Here is a 27,386-nt window from a genome sequence, read left to right as displayed (position 1 = left end):
GTGCATGGCAAAAGGGGTTGTTTTTATTTCAGATTTCCAGCGTCTGCAGTATTTTCTTCTGTATTAATGCTGTATTGAATTGGTGAAGAAGCAGTCAGCTATACAAGTTGAATGAAAAATGTACTCAATAATCAACCTACGGTGCATTATTGCAAATTATTTTAAATTTTTAGCAATAAATTCATACTTTCCAAAGTTATTTGCATTGCTTGGATATGTTGACCATACTCATTTGTTCCAAAACTCCATATTTGAATTTCTGTGATCAAATTTTCCCCCCTTCTGTAGCACTGGAATAGCCCTAATCAAAGTCACAAATGACAGCCTCTACGACTGTGACCATGGTGCACTTGTCCTCTTGGTACTCTTCTACCTCACTGCAGCATTTGACACTGTCGACTGCACCATCTTCCTCCAATGTCTCTGTTCTGTTACAAAAACAAAATATTGTGGATGCTGGAAAGTTGAAATAAAAACAGAAAATGTTGGAAGTACTTAGCAGGACAGGAGCATCTGGGAGAGAGAAACAAAGTTAATATTTCAAGTTGATGACCTTTCTTCAGAACTGGATATAAAGGATTTTAAGCAAGAACAGAGGCAAGGAAAAGGGTGAGGGAAGGAAAGAACAAAAGAGAGGGTCTGTGATAGGGTGGAAAGCAGGGGAGATTAAAAGAGAGAAGAGAAAAGGGATGATGGTGCAAGGCAAAAGGGGTTGTTTTATTTCAGATTTCCAGCATCTGCAGTATTTTTCTTTTCTATAGATGCTATAATGAATTGGTGAAGAAGCCATCTCCCTACAAATTGAATGAAAAATATGCTCAATTATCAACCTATGGTGAATTATTGCAAAGCCTATTCTTCTTAATCCAAAGTAATTTAATTCAAATTTTCTGATAATTTAAATTTTTTAGTAATATATTCTTACTTTCCAAAGTTATTTACTTTGCTTGAATGTGTTGACCATACCCATTTGTTCCACAGCTCCATGTTTGAATCTTTCCATTCAAATTTCTTCCCCTGCTGCACCACTGGAATAGCCCTAATCAAAGCTATTCCAGTGATGCAGCAGGCGTAGACAAAAAAGGGGATGGTAATGGAACAAGTATAAATGGAGGAGGCAGAATCATTACCAACTGTCCAAAAAATGGGAGCTGTTGTTCAATTCAGTGAAACTGCCCTTGCTTAATTTCATTCTTGTCTATCCATTTGTAGCCAGAGCATTTCCAACAAAGGATTCTCATACTATTGACTCTGGAATGCCCCAAGGATTTATCTTAGGCCCCCTCCACTTCTTAATCTACAGACTGCCTATAGGTGACATCAACAACAGACATGGGATTAGCTTCCAAATGTACGTTGAAAACGCACAGCTGTACTTCTCCATTACCTCACTTGACACTTCCACTTCCTCTGTGTTCTCAGATTGCTTTCCCAACAACCAGTGATGGCTGAGCTGTAATTTTCTCCACTTAAACATTGGGAAATGTTATGGCATGACTGCTCAGGTCAAAGTCCCCAATCAAAATATATGATTCTGATTGTGGTGAGAGCAATGCACAGCCAATTCAGTCCCGCCGCTCCACAGGTCACATCATACATATCATTAAGCTTTCCAAATCAAAGAAAGCAGCAGCCGAATTGAAACAATCTAGTAATCCCCGAATGTCGTGAACCAAATCAGGTATCTTTAGATCAACAAATTAACTATTTATTGAAAAAACTAAAAATCTTAAACACTATTGAGAAAAACCAATATCTAAAGACCTTATAACTTATTTTTAAAAACTAACTTCCGCATTCGCATACATAAACTCAAACTAATAGTATTTTTGTTGTTTAATTAGCTGCCCCAACAAATAGAAATAACAATAAAGTCTTTGTAGATTTACGTTCCTGGCGAAATAGAATCTTCAATGTAGAAACGGTCGAAGGTTTGCTTGAAGTCTTCGCAGTTTTCCATTGGGAAAAAAACAAGTTCTTCAACGATATGAAATTTAGCAGTCCAGTTCAGCAGTTGAAGTGTTACTCTTCTTTTCCCAGCAATGAACACAGCAGATCAACAATTGCTATTATTTTTTAAAGAATTAATCTGGCGTGACTTTTCAGAATTTTGAGAGGTAAACAAACTAACTTCTCTTCCTTCAGTTTAAATTTGCCTGAGAGCTCTCCTTTCAGGTGCTAGCACGCAGCTGTCTGTCTGTCTCTGAACAAAACAGTTTTTTCAAAATAAAAATGCAACATTGTATGTCCAGTTCTCCCTCTCTGTATGGCTGAATCCAGGCAACCAAGATGCACTTTCACTCGGTAACTTATGAAGCTGGCTGCCTTAAAGAACTACTGATCTTTTGCTGCCTTAAAGATGCACCACAATATTTCCCAAGGAAAAAAAAACAGGATCATGACAGAAGACCAAAACTTCTGCCCACATCGCAAACTCCATACCTTTGCTACCAATTCTATCCCTCTCCCCCACCATTGTCTCATATTGAACCAGATTGTTTACAACCTTGATGTCCTATTCAACATGAAGCTGAGCGTCTGACCATATCCTCGCCATCATAGAATTGTAGAATGATGACGGCACAGAAGGAGGCCACTTGGGCCGTCGTGTCTATGAGGCGCGAGTTGGCTATGGTAGATTGGGGAGCTTTACTAAAAGAGTTGATGGTGGATAGGCAATGGATAATATTTAAAGAACGTGTGAATGAATTACAGCAATTATTCATTCCTGTCTGGTGCAAAAATAAAACTGGAAAGATGGCTCAACCATGGCTTACAAAAGAAATTAGGGATAGTATTAGATCCAAAGAGGAGGCATATAAAATTGCCAGAAAAAGCAGCAAGTCTGAGGATTGGGAGCAGTTTAGAATTCAGCAAAGGAGGACAAAGAGGATGATGAAGTGGAAGAAAATAGAGTATGAGAGTAAACCTGCAGGGAACATAAAAACTGACTGTAAAAGCTTCTATAAATATGTGAAGAGAAAACGATTAGTGAAAACAAATGTAGGTCTCTTACAGTCAGAAACGAGGGAAATTACAATGGGGGACAAAGAAATGGCAGAACAATTAAACACATACTTTGGTTCTGTCTTCACAAAGGAGGACACAAGTAACCTCCCAGAAATGTTGGGAACCAAAGGTCTAATGAGAGGAAGGAACTGAAGGAAATCAGTATTAGTTAAAAAATAGTACTAGGGAAATTAATGGGGTTAAATGCTGACAAATCCCCAGGGCCTGATAATCTACATTCCAGAGTACTAAAGGAAGTGGCCCTGGAAATAGTGGATGCATTGGTGGTCATCTTCCAAAATTCTATAGACTCTGGAGCAGTTCCTACAGATTGGAGGGTGGCAAATGTAACCCCACTATTTAAAACAGGAAGGAGAGAAAAAACAGGGAATTACGGACCAGTTAGCCTTACATTAGTAGTGGGGAAAATGCTAGAGTCTATTCTAAAGGATGTGATAGCAGAATACCTGGAAAGCATAATCGGGATTGGAGAATGTCAGCATGGCTTTATGAAAGGGGAATCATGCTTAACAAATCTACTGGAGTTTTTTCAGGACAGAGCCAGTTCTGTATCCATCTTGCCAGCTCATCTCTGATCCTGTGTGACTTCACCTTTTGTACCAGTCTGCCATGAGGGACCTTGTCAAAGGCTTTACTGAAGTCCATATAGATAACATCTACTGCCCTTCCTTCATCAATCATCTTTGTCACTTCCTCAAAAAACGCAATCAAATTAGTGAGACACGACCTCCCCTTCATAAAACCATGCTGCCTCTCGCTAATAAGTTCGTTTGTTTCCAAATGGGAGTAAATCCTGTCCCGAAGAATCCTCTCTAATAATTTCCCTACCACTGATGTAAGGCTCACCGGCCTATAATTTCCTGGATTATCCGTGATACCCTTCTTAAACAAAGGAACAACATTGGCTATTCTCCAGTCCTCTGGAACCTCACCTGTAGCCAATGAGGATGTAAAGATTTCTGTCAAGGCCCCAGCAATTTCTTCCCTTGCCTCCCTCAGTATTCTGGGGTCGATCCCATCAGGCCCTGGGGACTTATCTACCTTAATGCTTTGCAAGACACCCAACACCTCCTCCTTTTTGATAATGAGATGACTGAGACTATCTACACTCCCTTCCCTAGGCTCATCATCCACCAAGTCCTTCTCTTTGGTGAATACTGATGCAAAGTACTTATTTAGCATCTCGCCCATTTCCTTTGGCTCCACACATAGATTCCCATCTCTGTCCTTGAGTGGGCCAACCTTTTCCCTGGCTACCCTCTTGCTCTTTATATATGTATAAAAAGCCTTGGGATTCTCCTTAATCCTGTTTGCCAATGACTTTTCATGACTCCTTTAGCCCTCCTGACTCCTTGCTTAAGTTCCTTTCTACTGTCTTTATATTCCTCAAGGGATTTCAGCTCTTATGAATGCTTCCTTTTTCTTTTTGACTAGGCTCACAATATCCCGCGTTATCCAAGGTTCCCGAAACTTGCCAAACTTATCCTTCTTCCTCACAGGAACATGCTGGTCCTGGATTCTAATCAACTGACATTTGAAAGACTCCCACATGTCAGATGTTGATTTACCCTCAAACAGCCGCCCCCAATCTAAATTCTTCAGTTCCTGCCTAATATTGTTATAATTCAGCAACTTCACCTGAGGACTACTGTTATCCTTATCCATAAGTACCTTAAAACTTATGGAATTATGGTCACTGTTCCCAAAATGCTCCCCTACTGAAACTTCGACCACCTGGCCGGGCTCATTCCCCAATGCCAGGTCCAGTATGGCCCCATCCCCAGTTGGACTATCTACATATTGTTTCAAGAAGCCCTCCTGGATGCTCTTTACAAATTCTGCCCCATCTAAGCCCCTAACACTAAGTGAGTCCCAGTCAATATAGGGGAAGTTAAAATCACCCACCACTACAACCCTGTTACCTTTACATCTTTCCAAAATCTGTCTACATATCTGCTCCTCTACCTCCCGCTGGCTGTTGGGAGGCCTGCAGTAAACCCCCAACATCGTGACTGCACCCTTCCTATTCCTGAACTCCACCCATATTGCCTCGCTGCATGACCCCTCCGAGGTGTCCTCCCACAGTACAGCTGTGATATTCTCCTTAACCAGTAATGCAACTCCCCCACCCCTTTTACAACCCCCTCTATCCCACCTGAAGCTTCTAAATCCCGGAACATTTAGCTGCCAATCCTGCCCTTCCCTCAACCAAGTCTCTGTAATAGCAACAGCATCATAGTTCCAAGTACTAATCCAAGCTCTAAGTTCATCTGCTTTACCTGTTATACTTCTCGCATTGAAACAAATGCACTTCAGACCACCAGTCCCGCTGTGCTCAGCAACATCTCCCTGCCTGCTCTTCCTCTTAGTCTTACTGGCCTTATTTACGAGTTCCCCCTCATTTATTTCACCTGCTGTACGACTGCTCTGGTTCCCACCCCCCTGCCACACTAGTTTAAACCCTCCCGAGTGACGCTAGCAAACCTTGCAGTCAGGATATTTATGCCCCTCCTGTTTAGATGTAACCCGTCCTTCTTGTGCAGGTCCCATCTGTCCCTGAAGAGATCCCAATGATCCAGATATCTGAAACCCTTCCTTCTACACCAGCTGTTCAGCCACGTGTTTAGCTGCACTATCTTCCTATTTCTAGCCTGACTGGCACGTGGCACAGGGAGTAAACCCTAGAGGTCCTGTCTTTTAACTTTCTACCTAACTCCCTAAACTCCCCCAACAGGACCTAGTCACTCTTGCTGCCTATGTCATTGGTACCGATGTGTACCACAACGTCTGGCTGTTCACCCTCCCCCTTCAGAATGCCCCCTGCCCGTTCAGAGACATCCTTGACCCTGGCACCAGGGAGGCAACATACCATCCTGGGGTCTCTTTCATGTCCATAGAAGCGCCTATTTTTGCCCCTGACTATAGAGTCGCCTATAACTATTGCTCTTCTGCGCTTTGTCCCTCCCTGCTGAACAACAGTGCCAGCCATGGTGCCATTACTCTGGCTGCTGCTGTTTTCCCCTGATCGGCCATCCCCCCCAACAGTATCCAAAATGGTATTCTTGTTAGAGAGGGGGATAGCCACAGGGAATTCCTGCACTGTCTGCCTGCCCCTTCTAGCGGTCACCCATCTATCTGCCTGCACCTTGGGTGTAACCACTTCTCTAAAACTCCTGTCTATGATGCTCTCTGCCACCTGCATGCTCCTAAATGCATCCAGTTGCCGTTCCAACCGATCCATGAGGAGCTGCAACTGGGTACACCTCCTGCAGACGTAGTCGTCCGGAACGCTGGAAGCATCACGGACCTCCCACATCTCACAGGTGAAGCACTTCGGCCCTCTAACTGACATTTCTAGCACTAATTAATAAATGAATTTAAGATAAATAAATACTTATTAAATCTATTAGAATTAGAATATTACAGCGCAGTACAGGCCCTTCGGCCCTCGATGTTGCGCCGACCTGTGAAACCATCTGACCTACACTATTCCATTTTCATCCATATGTCTATCCAATGACCACTTAAATGCCCTTAAAGTTGGTGAGTCTACTACTGCTGCAGGCAGGGCGTTCCACGCCCCTACTACTCTCTGAGTAAAGAAACTACCTCTGACATCTGTCCTATATCTATCACCCCTCAACTTAAAGCTATGTCCCCTCGTGTTTGCCATCACCATCCGAGGAAAAAGACTCTCACTATCCACCCTATCTAACCCTCTGATTATCTTATATGTCTCTATTAAGTCACCTCTCCTCCTCCTTCTCTCCAATGAAAACAACCTCAAGTCCCTCAGCCTTTCCTCTTAAGACCTTCCCTCCATACCAGGCTACATCCTAGTAAATCTCCTCTGCACCCTTTCCATAGCTTCCACATCCTTCCTATAATGCGGTGACCAGAACTGCACGCAATACTCCAGGTGCGGTCTCACCAGAGTTTTGTACAGCTGCAGCATGACCTCGTGGCTCCGAAACTCGATCCCCCTACTAATAAAAGCTAACACACCATATGCCTTCTTAACAGCCCTATTAACCTGGGTAGCAACTTTCAGGGATTTATGTACCTGGACACCAAGATCTCTCTGTTCATCTACACTACCAAGAATCTTCCCATTAGCCCAGTACTCTGCATTCCTGTTACTCCTTCCAAAGTGAATCACCTCACACTTTTCCGCATTAAACTCCATTTGCCATCTCTCAGCCCAGCTCTGCAGCCTATCTATGTCCATCTGTACCCTACAACATCCTTCGACACTATCCACAACTCCACCGACCTTAGTGTCATCCGCAAATTTACTAACCCACCCTTCTACAGCCTCTTCCAGGTCATTTATAAAAATGACAAACAGCAGTGGCCCCAAAACAGATCCTTGCGGTACACCACTAGTAACTAAACTCCGGGATGAACATTTGCCATCAACCACCACCCTCTGTTTTCTTTCAGCTAGCCAATTTCTGATCCAAAGCTCTAAATCACCTTCAACCCCATACTTGCGTATTTTCTACAATAGCCTACCGTGGGGAACCTTATCAAACGCCTTACTGAAATCCATATACACCACATCCACTGCTTTACCCTCATCCACCTGTTTGGTCCCTCATGCTAGATTCCTACTATAAATATTAAATGCTAACTAAATACAGTAATCTCCTCCCTCTGGTTTAGTTACTCTACTTATTAATTAATTAGGGTTTTAATCAATTTTTATCAATGTTTTATTTTCAAATTCATTAAAAAAAAATTCCTACCAGCCAATCAGGTCACAGCTTTCCTGTGACGTCACTTTCAGTTTTTTTTTTTTACCAGAGGTAAGTTTTTTATACTTACCGGTTCGGAACTCTGCCCTCTGAGTCTTCTCCCAGTCAGCTGTGCTCTTTGGAAGCTCTGGGCTCCCCTCACTCTGAGGACAGGTAGGAAATGAAAGGAGCTCCTCACTCCCTCCTTACCGAACTTCCTCACTTACCAAACTTCCACTGTAGCACTCTATTGCAACCCAGGTCAGCACTCCAATGCAAACAAAGTCAGCACTGTAAGATGGCTCACTTTTATACTAACCTACTGTTTCTTTCTTTTGGGCCTCCTTATCTCGAGAGACAATGGATACGCGCCTGGAGGTGGTCAGTGGTTTGTGAAGCAGCGCCTGGAGTGGCTATAAAGGCCAATTCTGGAGTGACAGGCTCTTCCACAGGTGCTGCAGAGAAATTTGTTTGTTGGGGCTGTTGCACAGTTGGCTCTCCCCTTTCGCCTCTGTCTTTTTTCCTGCCAACTACTAAGTCTCTTCGACTCGCCACAATTTAGCCCTGTCTTTATGGCTGCCCGCCAGCTCTGGCGAATGCTGGCAACTGACTCCCACGACTTGTGATCAATGTCACACGATTTCATGTCGCGTTTGCAGACGTCTTTATAACGGAGACATGGACGGCCGGTGGGTCTGATACCAGTGGCGAGCTCGCTGTACAATGTGTCTTTGGGGATCCTGCCATCTTCCATGCGGCTCACATGGCCAAGCCATCTCAAGCGCCGCTGACTCAGTAGTGTGTATAAGCTGGGGATGTTGGCCGCTTCAAGGACTTCTGTGTTGGAGATATAGTCCTGCCACCTGATGCCAAGTATTCTCCGAAGGCAGCGAAGATGGAATGAATTGAGACGTCGCTCTTGGCTGGCATACGTTGTCCAGGCCTCGCTGCCGTAGAGCAAGGTACTGAGGACACAGGCCTGATACACTCGGACTTTTGTGTTCCGTGTCAGTGCGCCATTTTCCCACACTCTCTTGGCCAGTCTGAACATAGCAGTGTATGTAGCCCCCTGAATGTAACCCACTGTAGCCCCCTGAAAACTGATTTAAGCCACTTCTCTAATTAACAAGGTGCAGCTGTAAGCAGAGCCTGAGTGAACCCTGTTTAAAGCTGATCTAAAACTCACCTTCCCCAACCCTAACAGCAAATGTTAAGTTGATCTGCTAATTAAAAGACAGATTAGATTTAAGATAAAATTAACCCTTAATTATCCTCAGTTACCAAACTTCCATTGTCGCACTCTATTGCAACCCAAGTCAGCACTCAAGTGCAAACATAAGAGGTTGGTGTGCAAAATTAAAGCACATGGAATTGGGGGTAATATACTGGCATGGATTGAGAATTGGTTGAGAGACAGGAAACGGAGAGTAGGAATAAACGGGTCTTTTTCCAGGTGCTGGCAGTGACTACGGGGGTACCACAGGGATCAGTGCTTGTGCCCCAGCTATTCACAATATATATTTATGACTTGGCTGAGGGAACTAAATGCAACATTTCCAAGTTTGCAGTCGACACAAAGCTGGGTGGGAGTGTGAGCTGTGAGGAGCATGCAAAGAGGCTCCAATATGATTTGCACAAGTTGGGTGAGTGGGCAAGTGCATGGCAGATGCAGTATAATGTGGATAAATGTGAGGTTATCCACTTTGGTTGTAAAAACAGAAAGGCAGATTATTATCTGAATGGTGATAGACTGGGAAAGGGGGAGGTGCAACGAGACCTGGGTGTCCTTGTACACCGGTCGCTGAAGGTAAGCATGCAGGTCCAACAGGCGGAAAAATGGGAACGCACAGCACAGCAGCTTTGTGGTTGGTCAGTTGGTTTAAAAACATTATGCTGAATTTCACAGTTGACAGCTGCTGAAGCAGGAATGCGCTTCCCAACATCAGTCAGATTCAGCGTTTTCCAGCGGGCTTTTAAAAAAAACAGAAAACCCTGAATCTGCCAAAGTTGGGAAGCGCGTTCCTGCTTCATCAAATGTCAGCTGTGAAACTGTCAGTGCGATGTTTTAAAAAGGCCTGTTTGCAAAAAGAAGGCAAAGTGAAATTTTCCATCTCTAGTCATGGAGCCCTGGCGAGGATGAGGAATGGCTCTGGGTACAGTGTACACCCGTGGGCCAGATCCTGGCCCGCGGGCCATATGTTGGACTACCCTGCCATAACTATACAAGGTCTTACTTAGACTGCTTCTGGAGTACTGGGTACAGTTTCGGTGGCCTTAATTAAGAAAATATATAATTGCTTTGGAAGCAGTTCAGAAAAGGCTCACTCGACAGATTCCTGGGATGAATGGTTATCATATGAGGAAAGGTTGAGCCTATACTCATTGGAGTTTAGAAGAATGAGAAATTATTTTATTAAAACACTTAAGATCCTGAGGGGACTTGACAGGGTGGATGCTGAAAGGATGTTTCCCCTTGTGGGGAGTCTAGAACTAGGGTACACTGTTTAAAATTTAGCAGTCTCCCATGTAAGACTGAAAGGAAGAGAATTTTTTTCTGTCAGAGGGTCAGTCTGTGGAATTCTCTTCCCCAGAGAGCAGTGAAAGCTGGGTCCTTGAACATATTCAAGGCTGAGTTTAGATGGAGTGGAGTTCTTAAAATGTATACAGGAGAACTTTTTCGCTCAATATGTAGAGGATCCAACAAGGGAGGGTGCAGTGCTGTACCTAATTCTGGGGAATGAAGCTGGACAGGTGGTTGATGTGTTGGTGGGGGTGCATTTTGGTGATAGCGACCACAACATGGTACAATTTAAGCTTGTTATGGAGAAAGAAATAGACAAGTTGCAAAAAAAGGTTTTGGATTGGGGGAGAGCGAATTTTAGTAAAATAAGGCAGGATCTAGCCAAGGTAGACTGGAAAGAGTTAATTGTCGGGAAATCTACAGAAGAGCAGTGGGGGCCATTTAAAAAGGAAATGGGGAGGGTACAGGCCCAACATGTTCCCTCTAGGGTAATAGGTAGGAGCAACAAGCCCAGAGAACCATGGATGACCAGAAACATTCAGGGTACGATGAGAAGGAAAAGAGAGGCTTTTAGCAAATACAAGGAGAGAAAATCAATGGAAGCATTAGTGGAGTACAGAAAGTGTAGGATGGAGCTTAAGAAAGCAATTAGGAGAGCAAAGAGGGGATATGAGAAAGCTCTGGCTGGTAAAAGTAGGGAAAATCCCAAGATATTCTATAAGTATATCAATGGGAAGAGGATAACCAGGGAAAGAGTAGGACCCATTAGGGACCAAGGGGGAAATCTGTGGGTGGAGCCAGAGGACATTGGCAATGCGTTGAATGAATACTTCACATCTGTCTTCACCCAAGAGAATGAGGATGTAGATATGGAACTTAGAGAGAGAGACTGTGAGGTTTATTTGAGCAAATTGTCATAGGGAGTGACAAGGTATTGGAGGTTTTGGAAGGCTTAAAAGTGGACAAATCTCCAGGTCTGGGCGATTTGTGTCCCAGGATGCTGTGGGAGGCGAGGGTGGAGATTGCAGGGGCTCTGACCTTAATTTTTAATTCCTCTCTGGCCACGGGGGAGGTGCCAGAGGACTGGAGAACGGCTATTGTGGTCCACTATTTAAGAAAGGTTGTAGAGATAAACCAGGGAACTACAGACCAGTGAGTCTCACGTCAGTGGTAGGGAAACTATTGGAGAAAATTCTGAAGGAGAGAATCTATCTCCGCTTGGAGAGTCAAAACGTGATTAGGAATAGTCAGCATAGCTTTGTCAGAGGGAGGTCATGCCTAACAAATTTGATTGAATTTTTTGAGCATGTGACCAGGTGTGTAGATGAGGGTAGTGCAGTTGATGTAGTTTACATGGATTTCAGCAAAGCCTTTGACAAGGTCCCACATGGGAGACTTATCAAGAAAGCAAATGCACATGGGATACAAGGTAACTTGATAAGGTGCATTCAAAATTGGCTTCGCTGTAGGAGACAGAGAGTGATGACAGACGGCTGTTTTAGTGACTGGAAGCCAGTGTCCAGTGGCGTACCACAGGGATCTGTGCTGGGTCCCCTATTGCTTGTCATTTATATAAACGACATAGATGACTATGTGGGGGGTAGGATCAGTAAGTTCGCGGATGACACAAAGATTGGCCGAGTGGTTAACAGTGAGGTGGAGTGTCTTAGGTTACAGGAAGATATAGACGGGATGGTCAAATGGGCAGAAAAGTGGCAGATGGACTTTAACGCTGAAAAGTGCGAGGTGACACACTTTGGAAGGAGTAATGTGACACGGAAGTATTCAATGAATGGCCTGACACTGGGAAGTTCCGAGGAACAAAGGGACCTTGGCGTGTTTGTCCATAGATCTCTGAAGGCAGAAGGGCAGGTTAATAGGGTGGTGAAAAAGGCATATGGGACACTGCCTTTATCAATCGAGGCATAGATTACAAAAAGAGGGAGGTCATGTTGGAGTTGTACAGAACTTTGGTAAGGCCACAGCAGGAGTACTGTGTGCAATTCTGGTCGCCACATTATAGGAAGGATGTGATTGCATTGGAGGGGTGCGGAGGCGATTCACCAGGATGTTGCCTGGGATGGAACATTTAAGCTATGAAGAGAGGTTGGATAGGCTTGGGTTTTCGCTGGAGCAGAGAAGACTGAGGGGTGACCTGATCGAGGTGTACAAGATTATGAGGGGCATGGACAGGGTGGATAGGGAGCAGCTGTTCCCCTTGGTTGAAGGGTTAGTTACGAGGGGTCACAAGTTTAAGGTGAGGGGCGGGAGGTTTAAGGGGGATTTGAGGAAGAACTTTTTTGCCCAGAGGGTGGTGACAGTCTGGAATGCACTGCCTGGGAGGGTGGTCGAGGCAGGTTGCCTCACATCCTTTAAAAAGTACCTGGATGAGCACTTGGCACGTCATAACATTCAAGGCTATGGGCCAAGTGCTGGCAAATGGGATTAGGTAGACAGGTCAGGTGTTTCAATGCATCGGTGCAGCCTCGATGGGCCGAAGGGCCTCTTCTGCACTGTATTATTCTGTGATTCTGTGAGTTAGATTTTTGATTGACAAGGGAGTCAAGGGTTGTGGGGGGGCAGACAGGAAAGTAGAGTTGAGGCCACAATCAGATCAGTCATGACCTTATCAAATGGTGGAGCAGGCTCAAGGGGCCGAATGGCCTACTCCTCCTAATTCTTGTGTACTTGTGCATCCCCCTTCCCTTTGCCCCAGCATTGGTAGCAATGCCTTCAGCTGCCCATACCTCTCCCGAAACCCCTCCATCAACTCACCACCTTTCGATCCATTGCTTTGAACAGTCTTTGATCACCTTCTTTCGTTCAGTCAACTTAATCTTTACTTAATTAACTTTACTTATTTCAACTTACATTTGGTTTTAGCACAAAAATGACATTGAATTGTCATTAGTAGGTTGTATATGGATGTAAAGCTCTTCATTCACAGATACATTTTTCTATGAGCAGGTCTGGCAGCATCTGTGGAAAGAGAAGCAGAGTTAACGTTTCGGGTTTGCACTTGCTGCTGTTCAATAGTCAGTGTATTTACACCTAATCTGTACTAATGCTTTGTCTTTCAACACACCATTAACATATTGTTTGCCTTTGCTCCGTGACCTTTTGGTCAGCTATGTGGCCTGGTCCAATCTACACCTTCTCCTTTGTTATCTCTTGCCCCACCCCCACCTCACTTGCTTATAATCTGTGACTTTTCTTATATTTGTCAGTTCCGAAGAAGGGTCACTGACCCGAAACGTTAACTCTGCTTCTCTTTCCACAGATGCTGCCAGACCTGCTGAGTGATTCCAGCATTTCTTGTTTTTATTTCAGATTTCCAGCATCCGCAGTATTTTGCTTTTACATTTTTCTATGTATGGAACCTGTTCTCAACAGCACTTGATATGATCAATAACTGCCCTTAAATGTAATTTTGTTTCAATCATTTGAGGCTGCGAGATCTTCTGGAGGCTGAAGAGAAGGATTACATGAACCAGCTGTCCCTTTTGGGGGAAACACCTTTAGAGCAACAAGCAAAAATGAGACAGCAAGTAAGAGACCTGAAGATAAAAAGGGAGCAGGACCGACAAAAACTGGTTGCAGAAAAACTTGAACAGCAGTTCAGGTAACATGTTATATTGGACTAAACTCTGGGACTGAGTAATTTATCCTGATTTTTCAAAGCAAAGAACCCAACTTTTGTGCAACCTCAAAAACCCATGTCTGAAATGGAATGAAAGTCAGAGAATAGGACAAATAAGAAGGCTGAGCTTTAGTAAAATAACTCGTGCAGTTTATTGGCGTTATTAATGCAGCCGAGCGTCAGCCTTGTGATGGGCACACTGCAATGCTTCTGTGCATGAACTCTGCGCATGTTGCAGGCTTTTAAATCTGCTTATTTCAGATTTCAAGCATCCGCAGTATTTTGCTTTTATTTAAATCTGCTTTCATGTTTTAAGTCATTTACCTGATGGTTTGCATACTGAATTGTAATATTGGGCATGTCCTTTATGCCAGGAGTACCAGGGATGCAATGTGGGACACCAGCAGCCAGTAAAGGAGTGTGCCCTGGGCAGTTTACTGGCCAAAGGGACAGATACAATGAGAGGACACTGGGGAAAGGGAGGAGCAAGGGCAAATGTGCCCAAATTTTAAAAATATTGACAAGTGACCTCGCCTCCAATACCCATTCTAAATGTACTCTTTGTGGCTGGAGCACTGATAGTGTGGATGCCTCATTTTTCACTAATTCAGTGGCCTCAAAAGATTTACACACAACAGGCTGTATTTAATAAGCCCGTTGCGGGTCCTAGCGGCAGAACCAGAAGTGGGAGCCATCGCCGCTTGCAACGTGTTCAGCTGGCTGACCGCAATTACGGGGCAGGCAGACAGTTATCAAACTGGAGGCACAAAACCCGTCCAATTACATGACGGGGGTGGGCTCCAAGGCACTGATTGCGGTGTCAGATGATTCTGGAGCAGGCGCTGGTGCTATATTTAAAGCCTCGCCAGCCCTGCTTGCATTGCAGCCTTTGAGAGATTTACTGTTTGCCGATTGCTTTTTTAAAATTCATTCATGGGATGTGGGCGTCACTGGCTAGGCCAGCATTTAGTTCCCATCCCTAATTGCCCTTGAGAAGGTGGTGGTTAGCTGCCTTCTTGAACCACTGCAGTCCATTTGGGGTAGGTATACCCACAGTGCTGTTCAGAAGGGAGTTCCAGGATTTTGACCCAGCGACAGTGAAGGAACGGCGATATAGTTCCAAGTCAGGATGGTGTGTGACTTGGAGGGGAACTTGCAGGTGATGGTGTTCCCATGTATGTATGTATGTATTTATTTATTTGGAGATACAGCACTGAAACAGGCCCTTCGGCCCACCGAGTCTGTGCCGACCAACAACCACCCATTTATTCTAACCCTACAGTAATCCCATATTCCCTATCACCTCCCTACACTAGGGGCAATTTACAACAGCCAATTTACCTTTCACCTGAAAGTCTTTGGATGTGGGAGGAAACCGGAGCACCCGACGAAAACCCACGCAGACACAGGGAGAACTTGCAAACTCCACACAGGCAGTACCCAGAATCGAACCTGGGTCCCTGGAGCTGTGAGGCTGTAGTGCTAACCACTGTGCCACTGTGCCGCCACTGCTGCCTTTGTCGTTCTAGTTGGTAGAGGTCGCGGGTTTGGAAGGTGCTGTCTAAGGAGCCTTGGTGCATTGCTGCAGTGCATCTTGTAGATGGTACACACTGCTGCCACTGTGTGTCGGTGGTGGAGGGAGTGAATGTTTGTAGGTGGGGTGCCAATCAAGCAGGTTGCTTTGTCCTGGATGGTGTCGAGCTTCTTGAGTGTTGTTGGAACTGCACCCATCCAGGCAAGTGCAGCATATTCCATCACACTCCTGACTTGTGCCTTGTCGATGGTGGACAGGCTTTGGGGAGTCAGGAGGTGAGTTACTCGCCTCAGGATTCCTAGCCTCTGACCTGCTCTTGTAGCCACGGTATTTATATGGCTACTCCAGTTCAGTTTCTGGTCAATGATAGCCCCTAGGATGTTGATAGTGGGGGATTCAGCGATGGTAATGCCGTTGAATGTCAAGGGGAGATGGTTAGATTCTCTCTTGTTGGAGATGGTCATTGCCTGGCACTTGTGTGGCGCGAATGTTACTTGCCACTTATCAGCCCAAGCCTAGATATTGTCCATGTCTTGCTGCATTTCGGCATGGACTGCTTCAGTTTGTGAGGAGTCACGAATGGTGCTGAACATTGTCCAATCATCAGCGAACATCCCCACTTCTGACCTTATGATTGAAGGAAGGTCATTGATGAAGCAGCTGAAAATGGTTGGGCCTAGGACACTACCCTGAGGAACTCCTGCAGAGATGTCCTGGAGCTCAGAAGATTGACCTCCAACAACCACAACCATCTTCCTTTGCGCTAGGTATGACTCCAGCCAGCGGAGGGTTTCCCCCCTGATTCCCATTGACCTCAGTTTTGCTAGGGCACCTTGATGCCATACTCGGTCAAATGCTGCCTTGATGTCACTCTCACCTCACCTCTTGAGTTCAGCTCTTTTGTCCATGTTTGAACCAAGGCTGTAATGAGATCAGGAGCTGAGTGGCCCTGGCGGAACCCAAACTGACCATCACTGAGCAGCTTATTGCTAAGCAAGTGCCACTTGATGGCACTGATGATGACACCTTCCATCACTTTACTGATGATTGAGAGTAGACTGATGGGGCGGTAATTGGCCGGGTTGGACTTGTCCTGCTTTTTGTGTACAGGACACACCTGGGCAATTTTCCACATTGCAGGGTAGATGCCAGTGTTGTAGCTGTACTGGAACAGCTTGGCTAGGGGCGTGGCAAGTTCTGGAGCACAGGCCTTCAGTCCTTTTGCCAGAATATTGTCAGGACCCATAGCTTTTGCAGTATCCAGTGCCTTCAGTCGTTTCTTGATATCACGTGGAGTGAATCGAATTGGCTGAAATCTGGCATCTGTGATGCTGGGGACTTCAGGAGGAGGCCGAGATGGATCATCAACTCGGCACTTCTGGCTGAAGATTGTTGCAAATGCTTCAGCCTTATCTTTCGCACTGATGTGCTGGGCTCCCCCATCATTGAAGATGGGGATATTTGTGGAGCCATGTCCTCCAGTTAGTTGTTTAATTGTCCACCACCATTCACGGCTGGATGTGGCAGGACTGCAGAGCTTAGATCTGATCCATTGGTTATGGAATTGCTTAGCTCTGTCTATCGCATGCTGCTTATGCAGTTTGGCACGCAGATAGTCCTGTGTTGTAGCTTTACCAGGTTGACACCCCATATTGAGCTCTGCCTGGTGCTGCTCCTGGCATGCCCTCCTGCACTCTCCATTGAATCAGGGTTGGTCTCCTGGCTTGATGCTAATGGTAGAGTGGGGGATATGCTGGGCCATGAGGATACAGATTGTGGTTGAGCACAATTCAGCTGCTGCTGATGGCCCACAGCGCTTCATGGATGCCCAGTTTTGCTTGCAGGATCTGTTCGAAATATATCCCATTTAGCACGGTGATAGTGCCACACAACACTGGACCCGTTGTGTTGGTAACTCCTGGACCTCCCTTCCCACCCCCGGAGAAGGACGGCACACTATGGCAGAGGCAAGGCTCCGGATGGTTCCACCTCCAGGCTACAAGGGAAAGGTAGGAGGTCCTCTTCCCCAGGGATGGCAAGAAGAGATCCTCCCACCTGACCAAACAAACCTGGATGGAGATTGCAGAGGAGATGAGCAGCTGCGGGTCACCCCCTCGAACATGGTTGTAGTGCAGACAGAGAGTCAACGATCTCCTTCATTCTGCCATGATGAATGCTCCATCCCTCTTCCCTCTTTGGGGCTTGCATGTGGCTATGTGGGAGGCAGCGCAACATGAGGGAGTCACCGCAAAGGTGATGGCAAAGGGGATTAGGCATCACCACATCCATTATGTCTACTGAGATTGAATGTGGGGAAAAGCCATTTAGAAAACACCAGAGGGGACAAGGAGCTGCCACTAGCAGAACTGTACTCTTCCTGCGAACTCTTACTCTCTCCCTCTTTCCACTTGCAGAACAAGTGGATCTATAACAACAGGGAAACCTCAAGGACTGGCAGAGGAATTCCAGATATATGGCCTCTGTTGACAGCTAACGAGGAGGCAGTGGAGCTCGCAGGGACCCAGAGCGGCTGCTCAATTTTGCTGGTGAGACTGGAGTCTTTCTACAAGAAAGTGTGGATTGTCTTCATTCGACATCCAACACACTTCTGGAGATCCACATAATACATGGCTGGCATGATAAGGTCTGCACAGCCTAACCCACAGAGATTTGTATTCTCCCATGCATGTTGGCGACCGCGGGAGACTCTGACTGAAGGGGTCAGAGGATGCACTGTCACATGACTCTTCTGCACCTTCCACCAGCGCAGATACTTTCACCTCGGTGGGTTTACGCTCAGCTTTAGAATCAGAGTCACAAGCTGGTGAGAGCACCACACATCTACCTGAGCAGCTGGCTGAGGCTGAGACACAGAGGCCACTGACAGTCGGAGGACTGTGAGTGGCCAGGCCCATGCTGAGCCCCAGGCTGATGACGTGCCTGTGGCATCGACAGCACAGGACATGCTGGAGTTGCACAGAAAGGTAAGGCAGCATCTGGCACAGCTGCCAGAGGCCATTCACAGCCATGAGCGGACGATGGAGGAATGCATCCATGCCATGAGTGCTGCCATGTCTCAGGCGTGTGAGCGCATGGTTTCCTCCATCGAGAGGTTGGCGACCCTCATACAGAGCTAGATCCCACCAATGCGTGCAGACCTGCACACCATTGCTCTGGCCATGAGCTCAACGCAGCAGTAGTAAGGCGAGAGAAGGACGAGGGCCCTGAAATCTCCAGCTCCTTGTCCTTCTCTAGTCAGCAGGGAGGTTCAAATGAGCCTTGAAATGGAAGAGGAGAGGCTGACTTCCACAGCTGGGGGATCCCTTCAGGACACTCTGAGTGTGGACAGCGGCTCCTCAGCCCCTTAGCCAGTAAGCCCAGCTCTAGTAGCCGCGAGACCAGAGGAGAGTCCTGCACTTGTGCAGGAAACCCTCAGACAGCCGGTGCCCTCCAGGCCTCAGGCAACAGAGGATGGCCGCTAAAGTCACCCAAGCCAAGGGGCAGCCCCCGATCAGCAGCCTGCTTCCAGCCCAGCTACTATCGCAAGGGTCACACCACATAGGAACACACAAAAACGTATTAAGAAAAGCATAAGACACACTTGCGGTTTCAAGGGTGTTTGACATTTGCCACTTGTTTTGTGTTATAAAGTTCTATCGTTATAACAGTTCACATTCAGTGTTGAAAAATGCTTATTCTTCCATGCCTTAATTGTGAGATGCTGCCTTCACCCTTCCTCCATCATTGGGCTGCCAGTGTAAGCACAGCCCTCCTTTAGTAAGCGTGTCATATGTGCCTGAGCATGTGGTTAAGCAGGGTACCAGGCATGGAATTCAGATAGAAGGAGGCAACAGACTGAGTGCATTGAGTTGAGTCTGTATTAAGTTCACAATGAGAGGCCATCATGGTGGCTGAAAGCATGTAAGTATGAGATTGTCTCTTGTTCCCCATTGCCCGTCGCTCAATGTGCCTGGCCTCCAGTGCAAGGGGTTCAAGATCCAGTGCTGCCCGCTCATTATCCTCCTCCATGTCCTTCTCATTGGTTGAGGACTGGCAATTAACCATGTCCTCTTCATGCAAGGTCTCCCCGCTCTGCAGTGCTAAATTGTACAGAACACAGCAGACCACAACGATACCGAGACCCTCACTGGGGCATACTGCAGGGATCCATCAGATCGACCTAGGCAATGGAATCTCATCTTCAGCAGTCTAATGGCCTGCTTGATGGTCCCTCAGGTGGACTTGTGGCAAGTGTTGTACCTCTGTACCTCGGTTCCTCACAGGCGTCTGTAGCCATATCTTCAATGGGTGGCCCTAAGAATCCATTCCTGAAGGTGAGCGGGAGCCTGAAAAGCTATGACATCTGGGACTCTGTAGGCGTCAAGGTTGCTTCCCAGGAAGTAGGCATACACCTGCAGGAAACATTTCCGGTAGTTGCAGACCAGTTGAACGTTAATGAATAGAAGCCCTTCCTGTTGATGAAGGCGGCTGGCTGTTCCATTGGAGCCTTGATGGCCACATGCATGTAATCTGTCACACCTTGCACCTGGCGACATCCAGAAATGGCTGCGAAGCCATGGCCCCCTCGGTCTGATCGTCAGGGTCAGTCTGGTAGCGCACGTAGTCGCTGGCTCTATTGAACAGGGCATTGGTCAACTCTATAATGCAGCAGTGGGCTGCCGCCTGGTAGACCCTACACATATCCCTGGTGGAACCCTGGAAGGATCTAGGGGCATAAAGGTTGAGTGCCACAGAAACCTTCAGGGCCACTGGCGTGGGATGACCACCAAATCCTATAGGTCACAACCTGTCATGTAGCATGGCGCATAAGTTGGTGACGGCCTCCCTGGAGAGCTGCAGACTTCACTTATAATGCCGCTTGGACATTTGGAGGCAGCTGACTCGTGTCCAGTACACTGTTTGGCACAGGTGGGCCCTTCTTTTTGGGCCGGTGCCAGGAGCCCCGCCTCCTACACAAAATCTATCCGCCTGAACCTCTCACCTTGTGGTATGGCCACCCGACTCTCTCACACTGCAGTATGGCCACCTGACCCTCTCATCTTGTAGTATGGCCATTCGATCCTCTCAGCTGAGACCAAGCCCAGCCAGTACTGACACCCGAGACCAAGCCCACCCAAGCAGAGTGCCCAGCAGTGCAGCCAGCAATGGCCTCTGCTCCTCCCTCTTCCTCTATCCAGTGGTCATTGCAGCACTGAGCCCTCACCTCAGTGCCACCACCTTTGAATGGCCGGGGATCTGAAGGCACATGAGGGCTGCTGCATTCACTTAATTCCAAATCCCCATTGCATGCTGGTGTATTATAACTATCTGTTCAGCAATTCAAATGGCAGTCCTGCTGCGTCAGCGTGGCGACGCTGCCTTGGCGTTTACCCGCCACTGACTAAATCCAGAATTGATGCCATAACATCGGATTTCCGGGCAGAAGCATCCGACGCTATTCTCCGTCCCCGTTCGTCTTCCATTCCCGCTCCAAACAGCCTCACTAAATTCCGCCCAACTATGCGCTGGCTCCCGGCCTCCTTTGTGCTCACTGTCTACATTGGAGTGTGATGAGCAGCTTTGGCATGTTCCTCAGCTCCCCATTCTTTGGGGAGTAGGTGCCCAAGGTACTTCAACACATGGGCACTCACCATCATATTATTTTAACCATTGTTGCCTTACTGGATACATATTAGTAGGATACTTCAGTTTCAGTTGTTGCCTGTTTGGATAACCCAAGAACAGGTTTTATATCTGGGGAGTTCTGGATTGGATATCAGAAAAAATATTTTTGGTGGCTAACTGATTCCTCTTTCACCTCTAACCTTTAACTTCTCTCCTTTATCATCTCTCCCTTTTTTTATTTTTACTATGATCATTGCTCCTCTAAACTTTCATCTCTTGTTCTGCTGAACTCCAAATTTTTAAATTCAAGTCTGCATCACCTAATTGTTGCCAACAGATTTTGATCATCTTTTCTATCCTTTATGTCTTGGGGCTGGATTATCAAATTCTGGTGGGGGTGGGAGCAGGTGCACGTGCAATTTGAAACTTGCACTCTCAGAAGCCAGCATTGGATTCCACCCACTCCAGAACACGAAGTGATTTTGAAAGGGACGCCGGTGGGGGACGGTGTGGGGGGAGAATGGGAAACCCGCACACCTCCAATTAATTGGCTGTTGAGCTCATTGAGGAGCTCATCGAAAGGCTTGTTAGGTGCAGTTTATAAGTTTCAGTAGGAGAGCACAGGGAAAACGCAATGTCTGGAACACGGAAGGGTGTAGAAGTCGTGAACACTGCGGGGGACCATGAGGGTTATTGGAAGAGCTGTTGAAAATATTGTAGAAGCACAGAATAAAGCTCAGCTGCTCCAACAGTTCCACAGAGTAGCCATTGCTGGAGCTGAAAGACTTGCATTCGTGAATGGTGAGTGATAGGAATCTGGAGAGAGACATGAGGCTGCTGGCATCACTTGGGCAGCTGGGGTTGGCAAGGAAGGCCTGGTGAATGAACAAACCCCAACTGAGGGAGTTGAGATTGAACAAGCCACTCTGACGTTGGATGGAGCAGCCGGGATGAACTTCAGCAAATGCAATCTCCTGGCTAGGAGGAGGCTAGAGGAGCACAGAGAGGGGCTGCAAGGGGAAGAAGGTGCTACACAAGACATTGGGTCTCTCGCCCGAGAGTCAACTATCTGCAAATGACAGAGCGCCAGTGCCACAGGAGGCAGATAGTTTCAGACATTTGTGCTCTGATCCACAATGACTTGAGGCCTCATGCCCCCATGGCAATCCCTGCAGCTGGTGTGGCGTTGAATTTATATACAACCAGGTCGTTCTAGGTATCATTTGAAGACCTAGGTGGCAGCTCGCAGTTGGCAGCTCATCATGCCATCGGGCAGGTCACAGATGCCATATTCAGGATGGCAGGGGATTACATCCACTTTGAAAAAGATGGGCCTGCGTAGGTACAGAGGGCATTGACTTTGCCGCGATCGATGGATTTCCTCAGGTACAGGGGGTTATCGATTGTACCCACATAACCATCAAGGCACCGATAGACCAGCCAGTCAGATTCTTTAACAGAAGGGGCTAACATTCATTGAATGTCCAGCTGGTCTGTGACCATGGGAAGTGAATCCTGCTGGACTGCGCCCGGTTCCCGGGCAGCGATCATGACTTCTTTATCCTGTGAGAGTGCTGGGTGCCGCAACTCTTCAGGTCCACTTTGTGCACATGGTGGGTGGCATCTGGGAGATGAGGGTTATCCCCTGAAGAGATGGTTCTTGTCGCTCATCCGCTACCCAGAAACGGATGGAGAGAGGCGCTACAACTAGAGCATGGCTACCCAACCCGAACCTGACGGGACCTAACGACATGTGTCGGGTTTGGGTCGGGTCGCTCTTCCGGGTCCGGCATTCGGGCTCGGGGCGGACACACTCTATCACCACCTCCGGTACATGGCTCCAATGTTAATGTACTTTTTGGACTTGAAAGATTGTTTAGTTACAGTTTTTTTTAAGCTTGTGCAGATAAGCAACAAAGTGAAAAACAAAAGCTAGGTTAACTGATGGTCAGGTTGGGCGCGGGAAAATTGAAAGGACTCTGGCCTGGTGGGGTTCGGGTCGGATGTGGTTCTGTCAGGCTCGGGTCAGGTTTCATTTGCAGAACCGAGCCGGCCTTGAGTTACAACCAGAACCATCTACTAACGCTGATCTGCACTGAACAAACTATTGGCATTTTGAGAATGCGTTTCCATTCCTTTGACCAGTCAGGTGGTGTCCTCCAGTATGAGTCAGCCAGAGTGTCTCGTATTGTGGTCGTCTGCTCCGGCCTACATAACATGACAATAAAAAGATGCCTGGAGATGGATGAAGAGGAGGACCTGGAATGCCACATCACCTCGGAGGAGGACTGGGAGGAGGAAAAAGAGGAGGAGAAAGGCACCGCTGCAGAGGTATCCGGCACCCAGGCATTGGAGCATGACAGCCAATGCTGCCTCAGAACTCGGTAAACTGCAGGCTGGCATGGCTGCTAGGGCCACACTGATTCAGCAGCGTTTCACCTGATCGCCTCCGAGCCCTTATGACAGATGACCCCAAAACCCAACTTCCAGCATAGAGAGCTATCATTTTGCAATGACCCATATCTGAGGAGTCCCATTACCAGCCATGACCATAGAGAATGAGGTTTCTGTCACCAACATTCTCCAACATCCCAGAGCATGGAAATATAGCAATCCCAGGCACCACTGTACCCTCCACCCTCCCAACGAAATTCCGTCGCTCTTTTGACATGAAGCATCAATAATACACGCATCAGTATGGACATATAAACAAGTGATATTGAAATGAAAACAAAAGTGCAAACAAATGTGGACAACTGCACCCAGGTGACCCATGAAGTGATATCAACAGCATGGCAACTTTCTTTCACTTGTACAGGTGCTCCCCCTGTGGCAGAGGATGAGGTGAGGCGGCCTGCTCCCTAGTCTCTGCCTGTAGCTTTTTCTTTTACTTATTCGTTCATGGGATATGAGCGCGCTGGTTAGGTCAGCATATATTGCCCATCCCTAATTGCCCTTGAGATGTTGGTGGTGAGCTGCCTTCTTGAACTGCTGCAGTTTTTGGGGTGTAGGTACAACAAAACTACTGTTAGGAAGGGAGTTCCAGGATTTTGACCCAGTGACAGTGAAGGAACCGCGATATATTTCCAAGTCAGGATGGTGTGTGTCTTGGAGGGGAACTTGCAGGTGGTGGTGTTCCCATGCACCTGCTGCCCTTGTCCCAGATGGTAGAAGTTGCGGGTTTGGAAGGTGCTGTCGAAGGACTCTTGGTGAGTTGCTGCAGTGCATCTTGTAGATGATACACAGTGCTTCCACTGTGCGTCGGTAGTGAAGGGAGTGAGTGTTGAATTGGTGTATGGGGTTCCAATCAAGCGGGCTGCTTTGTCCTGGATGGTGTTGAGCTCCTTGAGTGTTGTTGGAGCTGCACCCATCCAGGCAAGTGGAGAGTATTCCATCATACCCCTAACTTGTGCCTTGTAGATGGTGGACAGGCTTTGGGGAGACAGGAGGTGAGTTACTCGCCACAAAATTCCTAGCCTCTGACCTGCTCTTTTTTTATTTGTTCATGGGTCATTGGCGTCACTGGCTAGGCCAGCATTTATTGTCCATCTCTAATTGCCCTTGAGAAGGTGGTGGTGAGCTGCCTTCTTGAACCACTGCAGTCCATGTAGGGTAGCTACACCCAAAATGCTGTTAGGAAGAGAGTCCCAGGATTTTGACCCAGCGACAGTGAACGAACTTGTAGCCACAGTATTTATGTGGCTCGTCCAGTTCAGTTTCTGGTCAATGGTAACCCCCAGAATGTTGATAGTGGGGGATTCAGCGATGGAATTGCCATTGAACATTAAGAGGAGATGGTTAGCTTCTCTCTTGTTGGAGATGGTCATTGCCTGGCACTTGTGTGACGTGACTGTTACTTGCCACTGATCAGCCCAAGCCTGGATGTTGTCCAGGTTTTGCTGCATCTGGACATGGCTGCTTAGTATCTGGGGAGTTGCGAATGGTGCTGAACGTTGTACACTCATCAGCGAACATCCCCACTTCTGACCTTATGATGGAGGAAAGGTCATTGTTGAAGCAGCTGAAGATGGTTGGGCCTAGGACACTACCCTGAGGAACTCCTGCAGTGATGTCCTGGGACTGAGATGATTGACATCCAACAACCACAACCTTCTTCCTTTTGTACTAGGTATGACTCCCCCTGATTACCATTGACTCCAGTTTTGGTAGGGCTCCTTGATGCCATACTCGGTCAAATGCTGCATTGATGGCAGGGCAGTCTCTCTCACCTCACCTGACATGCCCATGGCTTATGTCCTCATCTTGGAGGTGCCCATGGGGGATCCTCCACAGGCTGCCATGCCTGCATCATTTCAGGGGCAGCCTTGGCACAGGGCCTTGCAGCACAGATGGTTCCTGAGTCGGAGGAGGCGAGGGGCCGAAGGATGACGCCGGTGCCCCTGGAGGAGTGGCCCCTTTATCTGGTGCTTTGACTGCCTCAGCCCTTTCTTGGCATCCTTGGATGCCAGCTAAGGCCACCAATTAGGAAGCAGCTGGCATTCACTCCGAGCATCTCAACGCTATCAGCGACACTGAGCAATGAATACTACAGAGTCTCACTCTTTCTGTGCAGATCAGCGCACTGCTGATGCATCCACTCAAGAGTGATGCTGCATATGACTGTCCAAGAGGTTGCCCAATCTCTCACTGGAGGAGCTCATGTGCACATGCACTGCATGGACTCCTCCATTGCCTGCTCATGGCTCCTCAAGGGAATTCCAATAAACAGGAACCTATCTGCCTCTGGTTCTTGAAGAATCATTGTTTGTGACACCCGAGTCCCAGCATCATTGCCCAGTGGAGTATTGCTGTGTTTGTCCTCCATCCTCCGAAGGGGACTGCTCCTCCTCCTGCACACACATAATGTGAGTGCTGCCCATTCTACTCTACTTTGGGGCCCAACCGAGGTGAGTGTGTCTACGCTGTTGGAAGGTGCAGAGGTATGATGTGATGGTGCTAGCTCCATTAAGTCTCTCCACCGAGGAGGGCGGCGACAATTGTGCTTATGCATTCTCCTCTCCCTCTGCAACTGGCCCTGTGTGAAACACAAGAAGGTGGAAACAAGAGCTTGGCCTACTCAACAAATACCCCAGCAAACCAACCCCTTAGATGACATTGGTCGAAGAGCCAAAACATGCATTGGGCAGAAGTCTCATCCATGCCTTTCACCTCAGGGTAAAGCTATCAAATGCTGTTCACAGCCTCCCATCTCGCCAGCGCCCATGGCCTGACGCATTGGCACCCTGGCGATTACCAGCGCCGCCTCCTCCATTAGGGTAAGAGTGTGGAGGTCAGCCACACCACCATCCATTCGAGCCATGTCTCATTAGCTGTGGTCTGTCTTTTCCTGCAGAATGAGGGGAGGATGATTCATGATCAGGCTCACCCACTCCCCCTGCCCCCCCCCCCCACCATCTCTTTCAAAATGACATTCACATGAACTGCTGTGCCCCTCAGTGATGCACCATTCTGAATAGCACCCCATGTGTGAGGGTGGCTGCAGTCTCAGTAATGCAACTGGACACTTGATCTGACAATGTTAGGGAGAATTATGGACATTCTGTGAGGTCAGCTCATCCTCTGTTTGCTGGTGTATAAGGAGTTGGTGACCTGCCACCCAGTTGCCACTTGCCACTCACCTTTCCAGACCTTATTAGGCTTCTGACCTCTGTCGCCACCTCCATCCAGGTCCTCTTTGTGTCTCTTGGAGGGTTCCTTTCCCCAGATGCCAGAAATAAAATATGATGCTTATCCCCAACTGCCTTGGTTAATGTCTCAAGGGAGGCATCAGAGAAGCCTCATGGACATCTGCCCATGACTACGCTGGCCCTTTCACTCCCTTGAAGATCCATCTCTTCAGCGAATGGCATGCCCAGTTATGGCTGCCATTTGCCTTTTCAAAGAGCCCTCCCGTTACTGGATCCCGCCTGCAGGCTGCTCCCAGCACCACTAAATAGACGGTGAATTCGCCCCAGGCCAATTAGGCCCTTTGCATTTATTTTTTTAAATATTTTTTTGTTTTTTTTTATTTAGAGATACAGCACTGAAACAGGCCCTTCAGCCCACCAAGTCTGTGCCGACCAACAACCACCCATTTAAAAATAGCTTTGCAGGGTTGGGACCTGGAAGTGTTCCGGGCATCGGGTTCCTGACCCCGGATCGAAAATTCAAGACTTGGTGTCAAGCATTGTGGACCTCGGTCCTTTATCTTAGTTTGGGAATTTAAAAATTTGTCAAATTTAGAAGGAGTTAATTAAATAGAAAACTTCCACCTGGGTAGAGAGTTCAGTGTTGCAATCT

At 47.3% G+C, this 27,386-nt stretch overlaps 1 protein-coding gene across 3 annotated transcripts in view; it reads left to right on the top strand.

Moving 5' to 3' along the window:
• cfap53 (cilia and flagella associated protein 53) overlaps positions 1–27,386 on the top strand; it is a 103,554-nt gene that overhangs the window by 34,975 nt on the left and 41,193 nt on the right. For 2 of the 3 annotated variants that reach the window (XM_068047259.1, XM_068047174.1), the window contains exon 3: positions 13,736–13,909. The exons of the other annotated variant lie outside the window; for it this stretch is intronic. In XM_068047259.1, coding sequence (XP_067903360.1) covers positions 13,736–13,909 — 174 coding nt within the window. The remainder of the gene's footprint in view (positions 1–13,735; positions 13,910–27,386) is intronic. 3 annotated transcript variants of the gene reach the window in all.

The sequence above is a fragment of the Heterodontus francisci genome, chromosome 1 (assembly GCF_036365525.1).
Source record: "Heterodontus francisci isolate sHetFra1 chromosome 1, sHetFra1.hap1, whole genome shotgun sequence".
Lineage (NCBI taxonomy): Eukaryota > Metazoa > Chordata > Chondrichthyes > Heterodontiformes > Heterodontidae > Heterodontus > Heterodontus francisci.
This window is presented reverse-complemented; position numbering and strand designations above follow the sequence as displayed.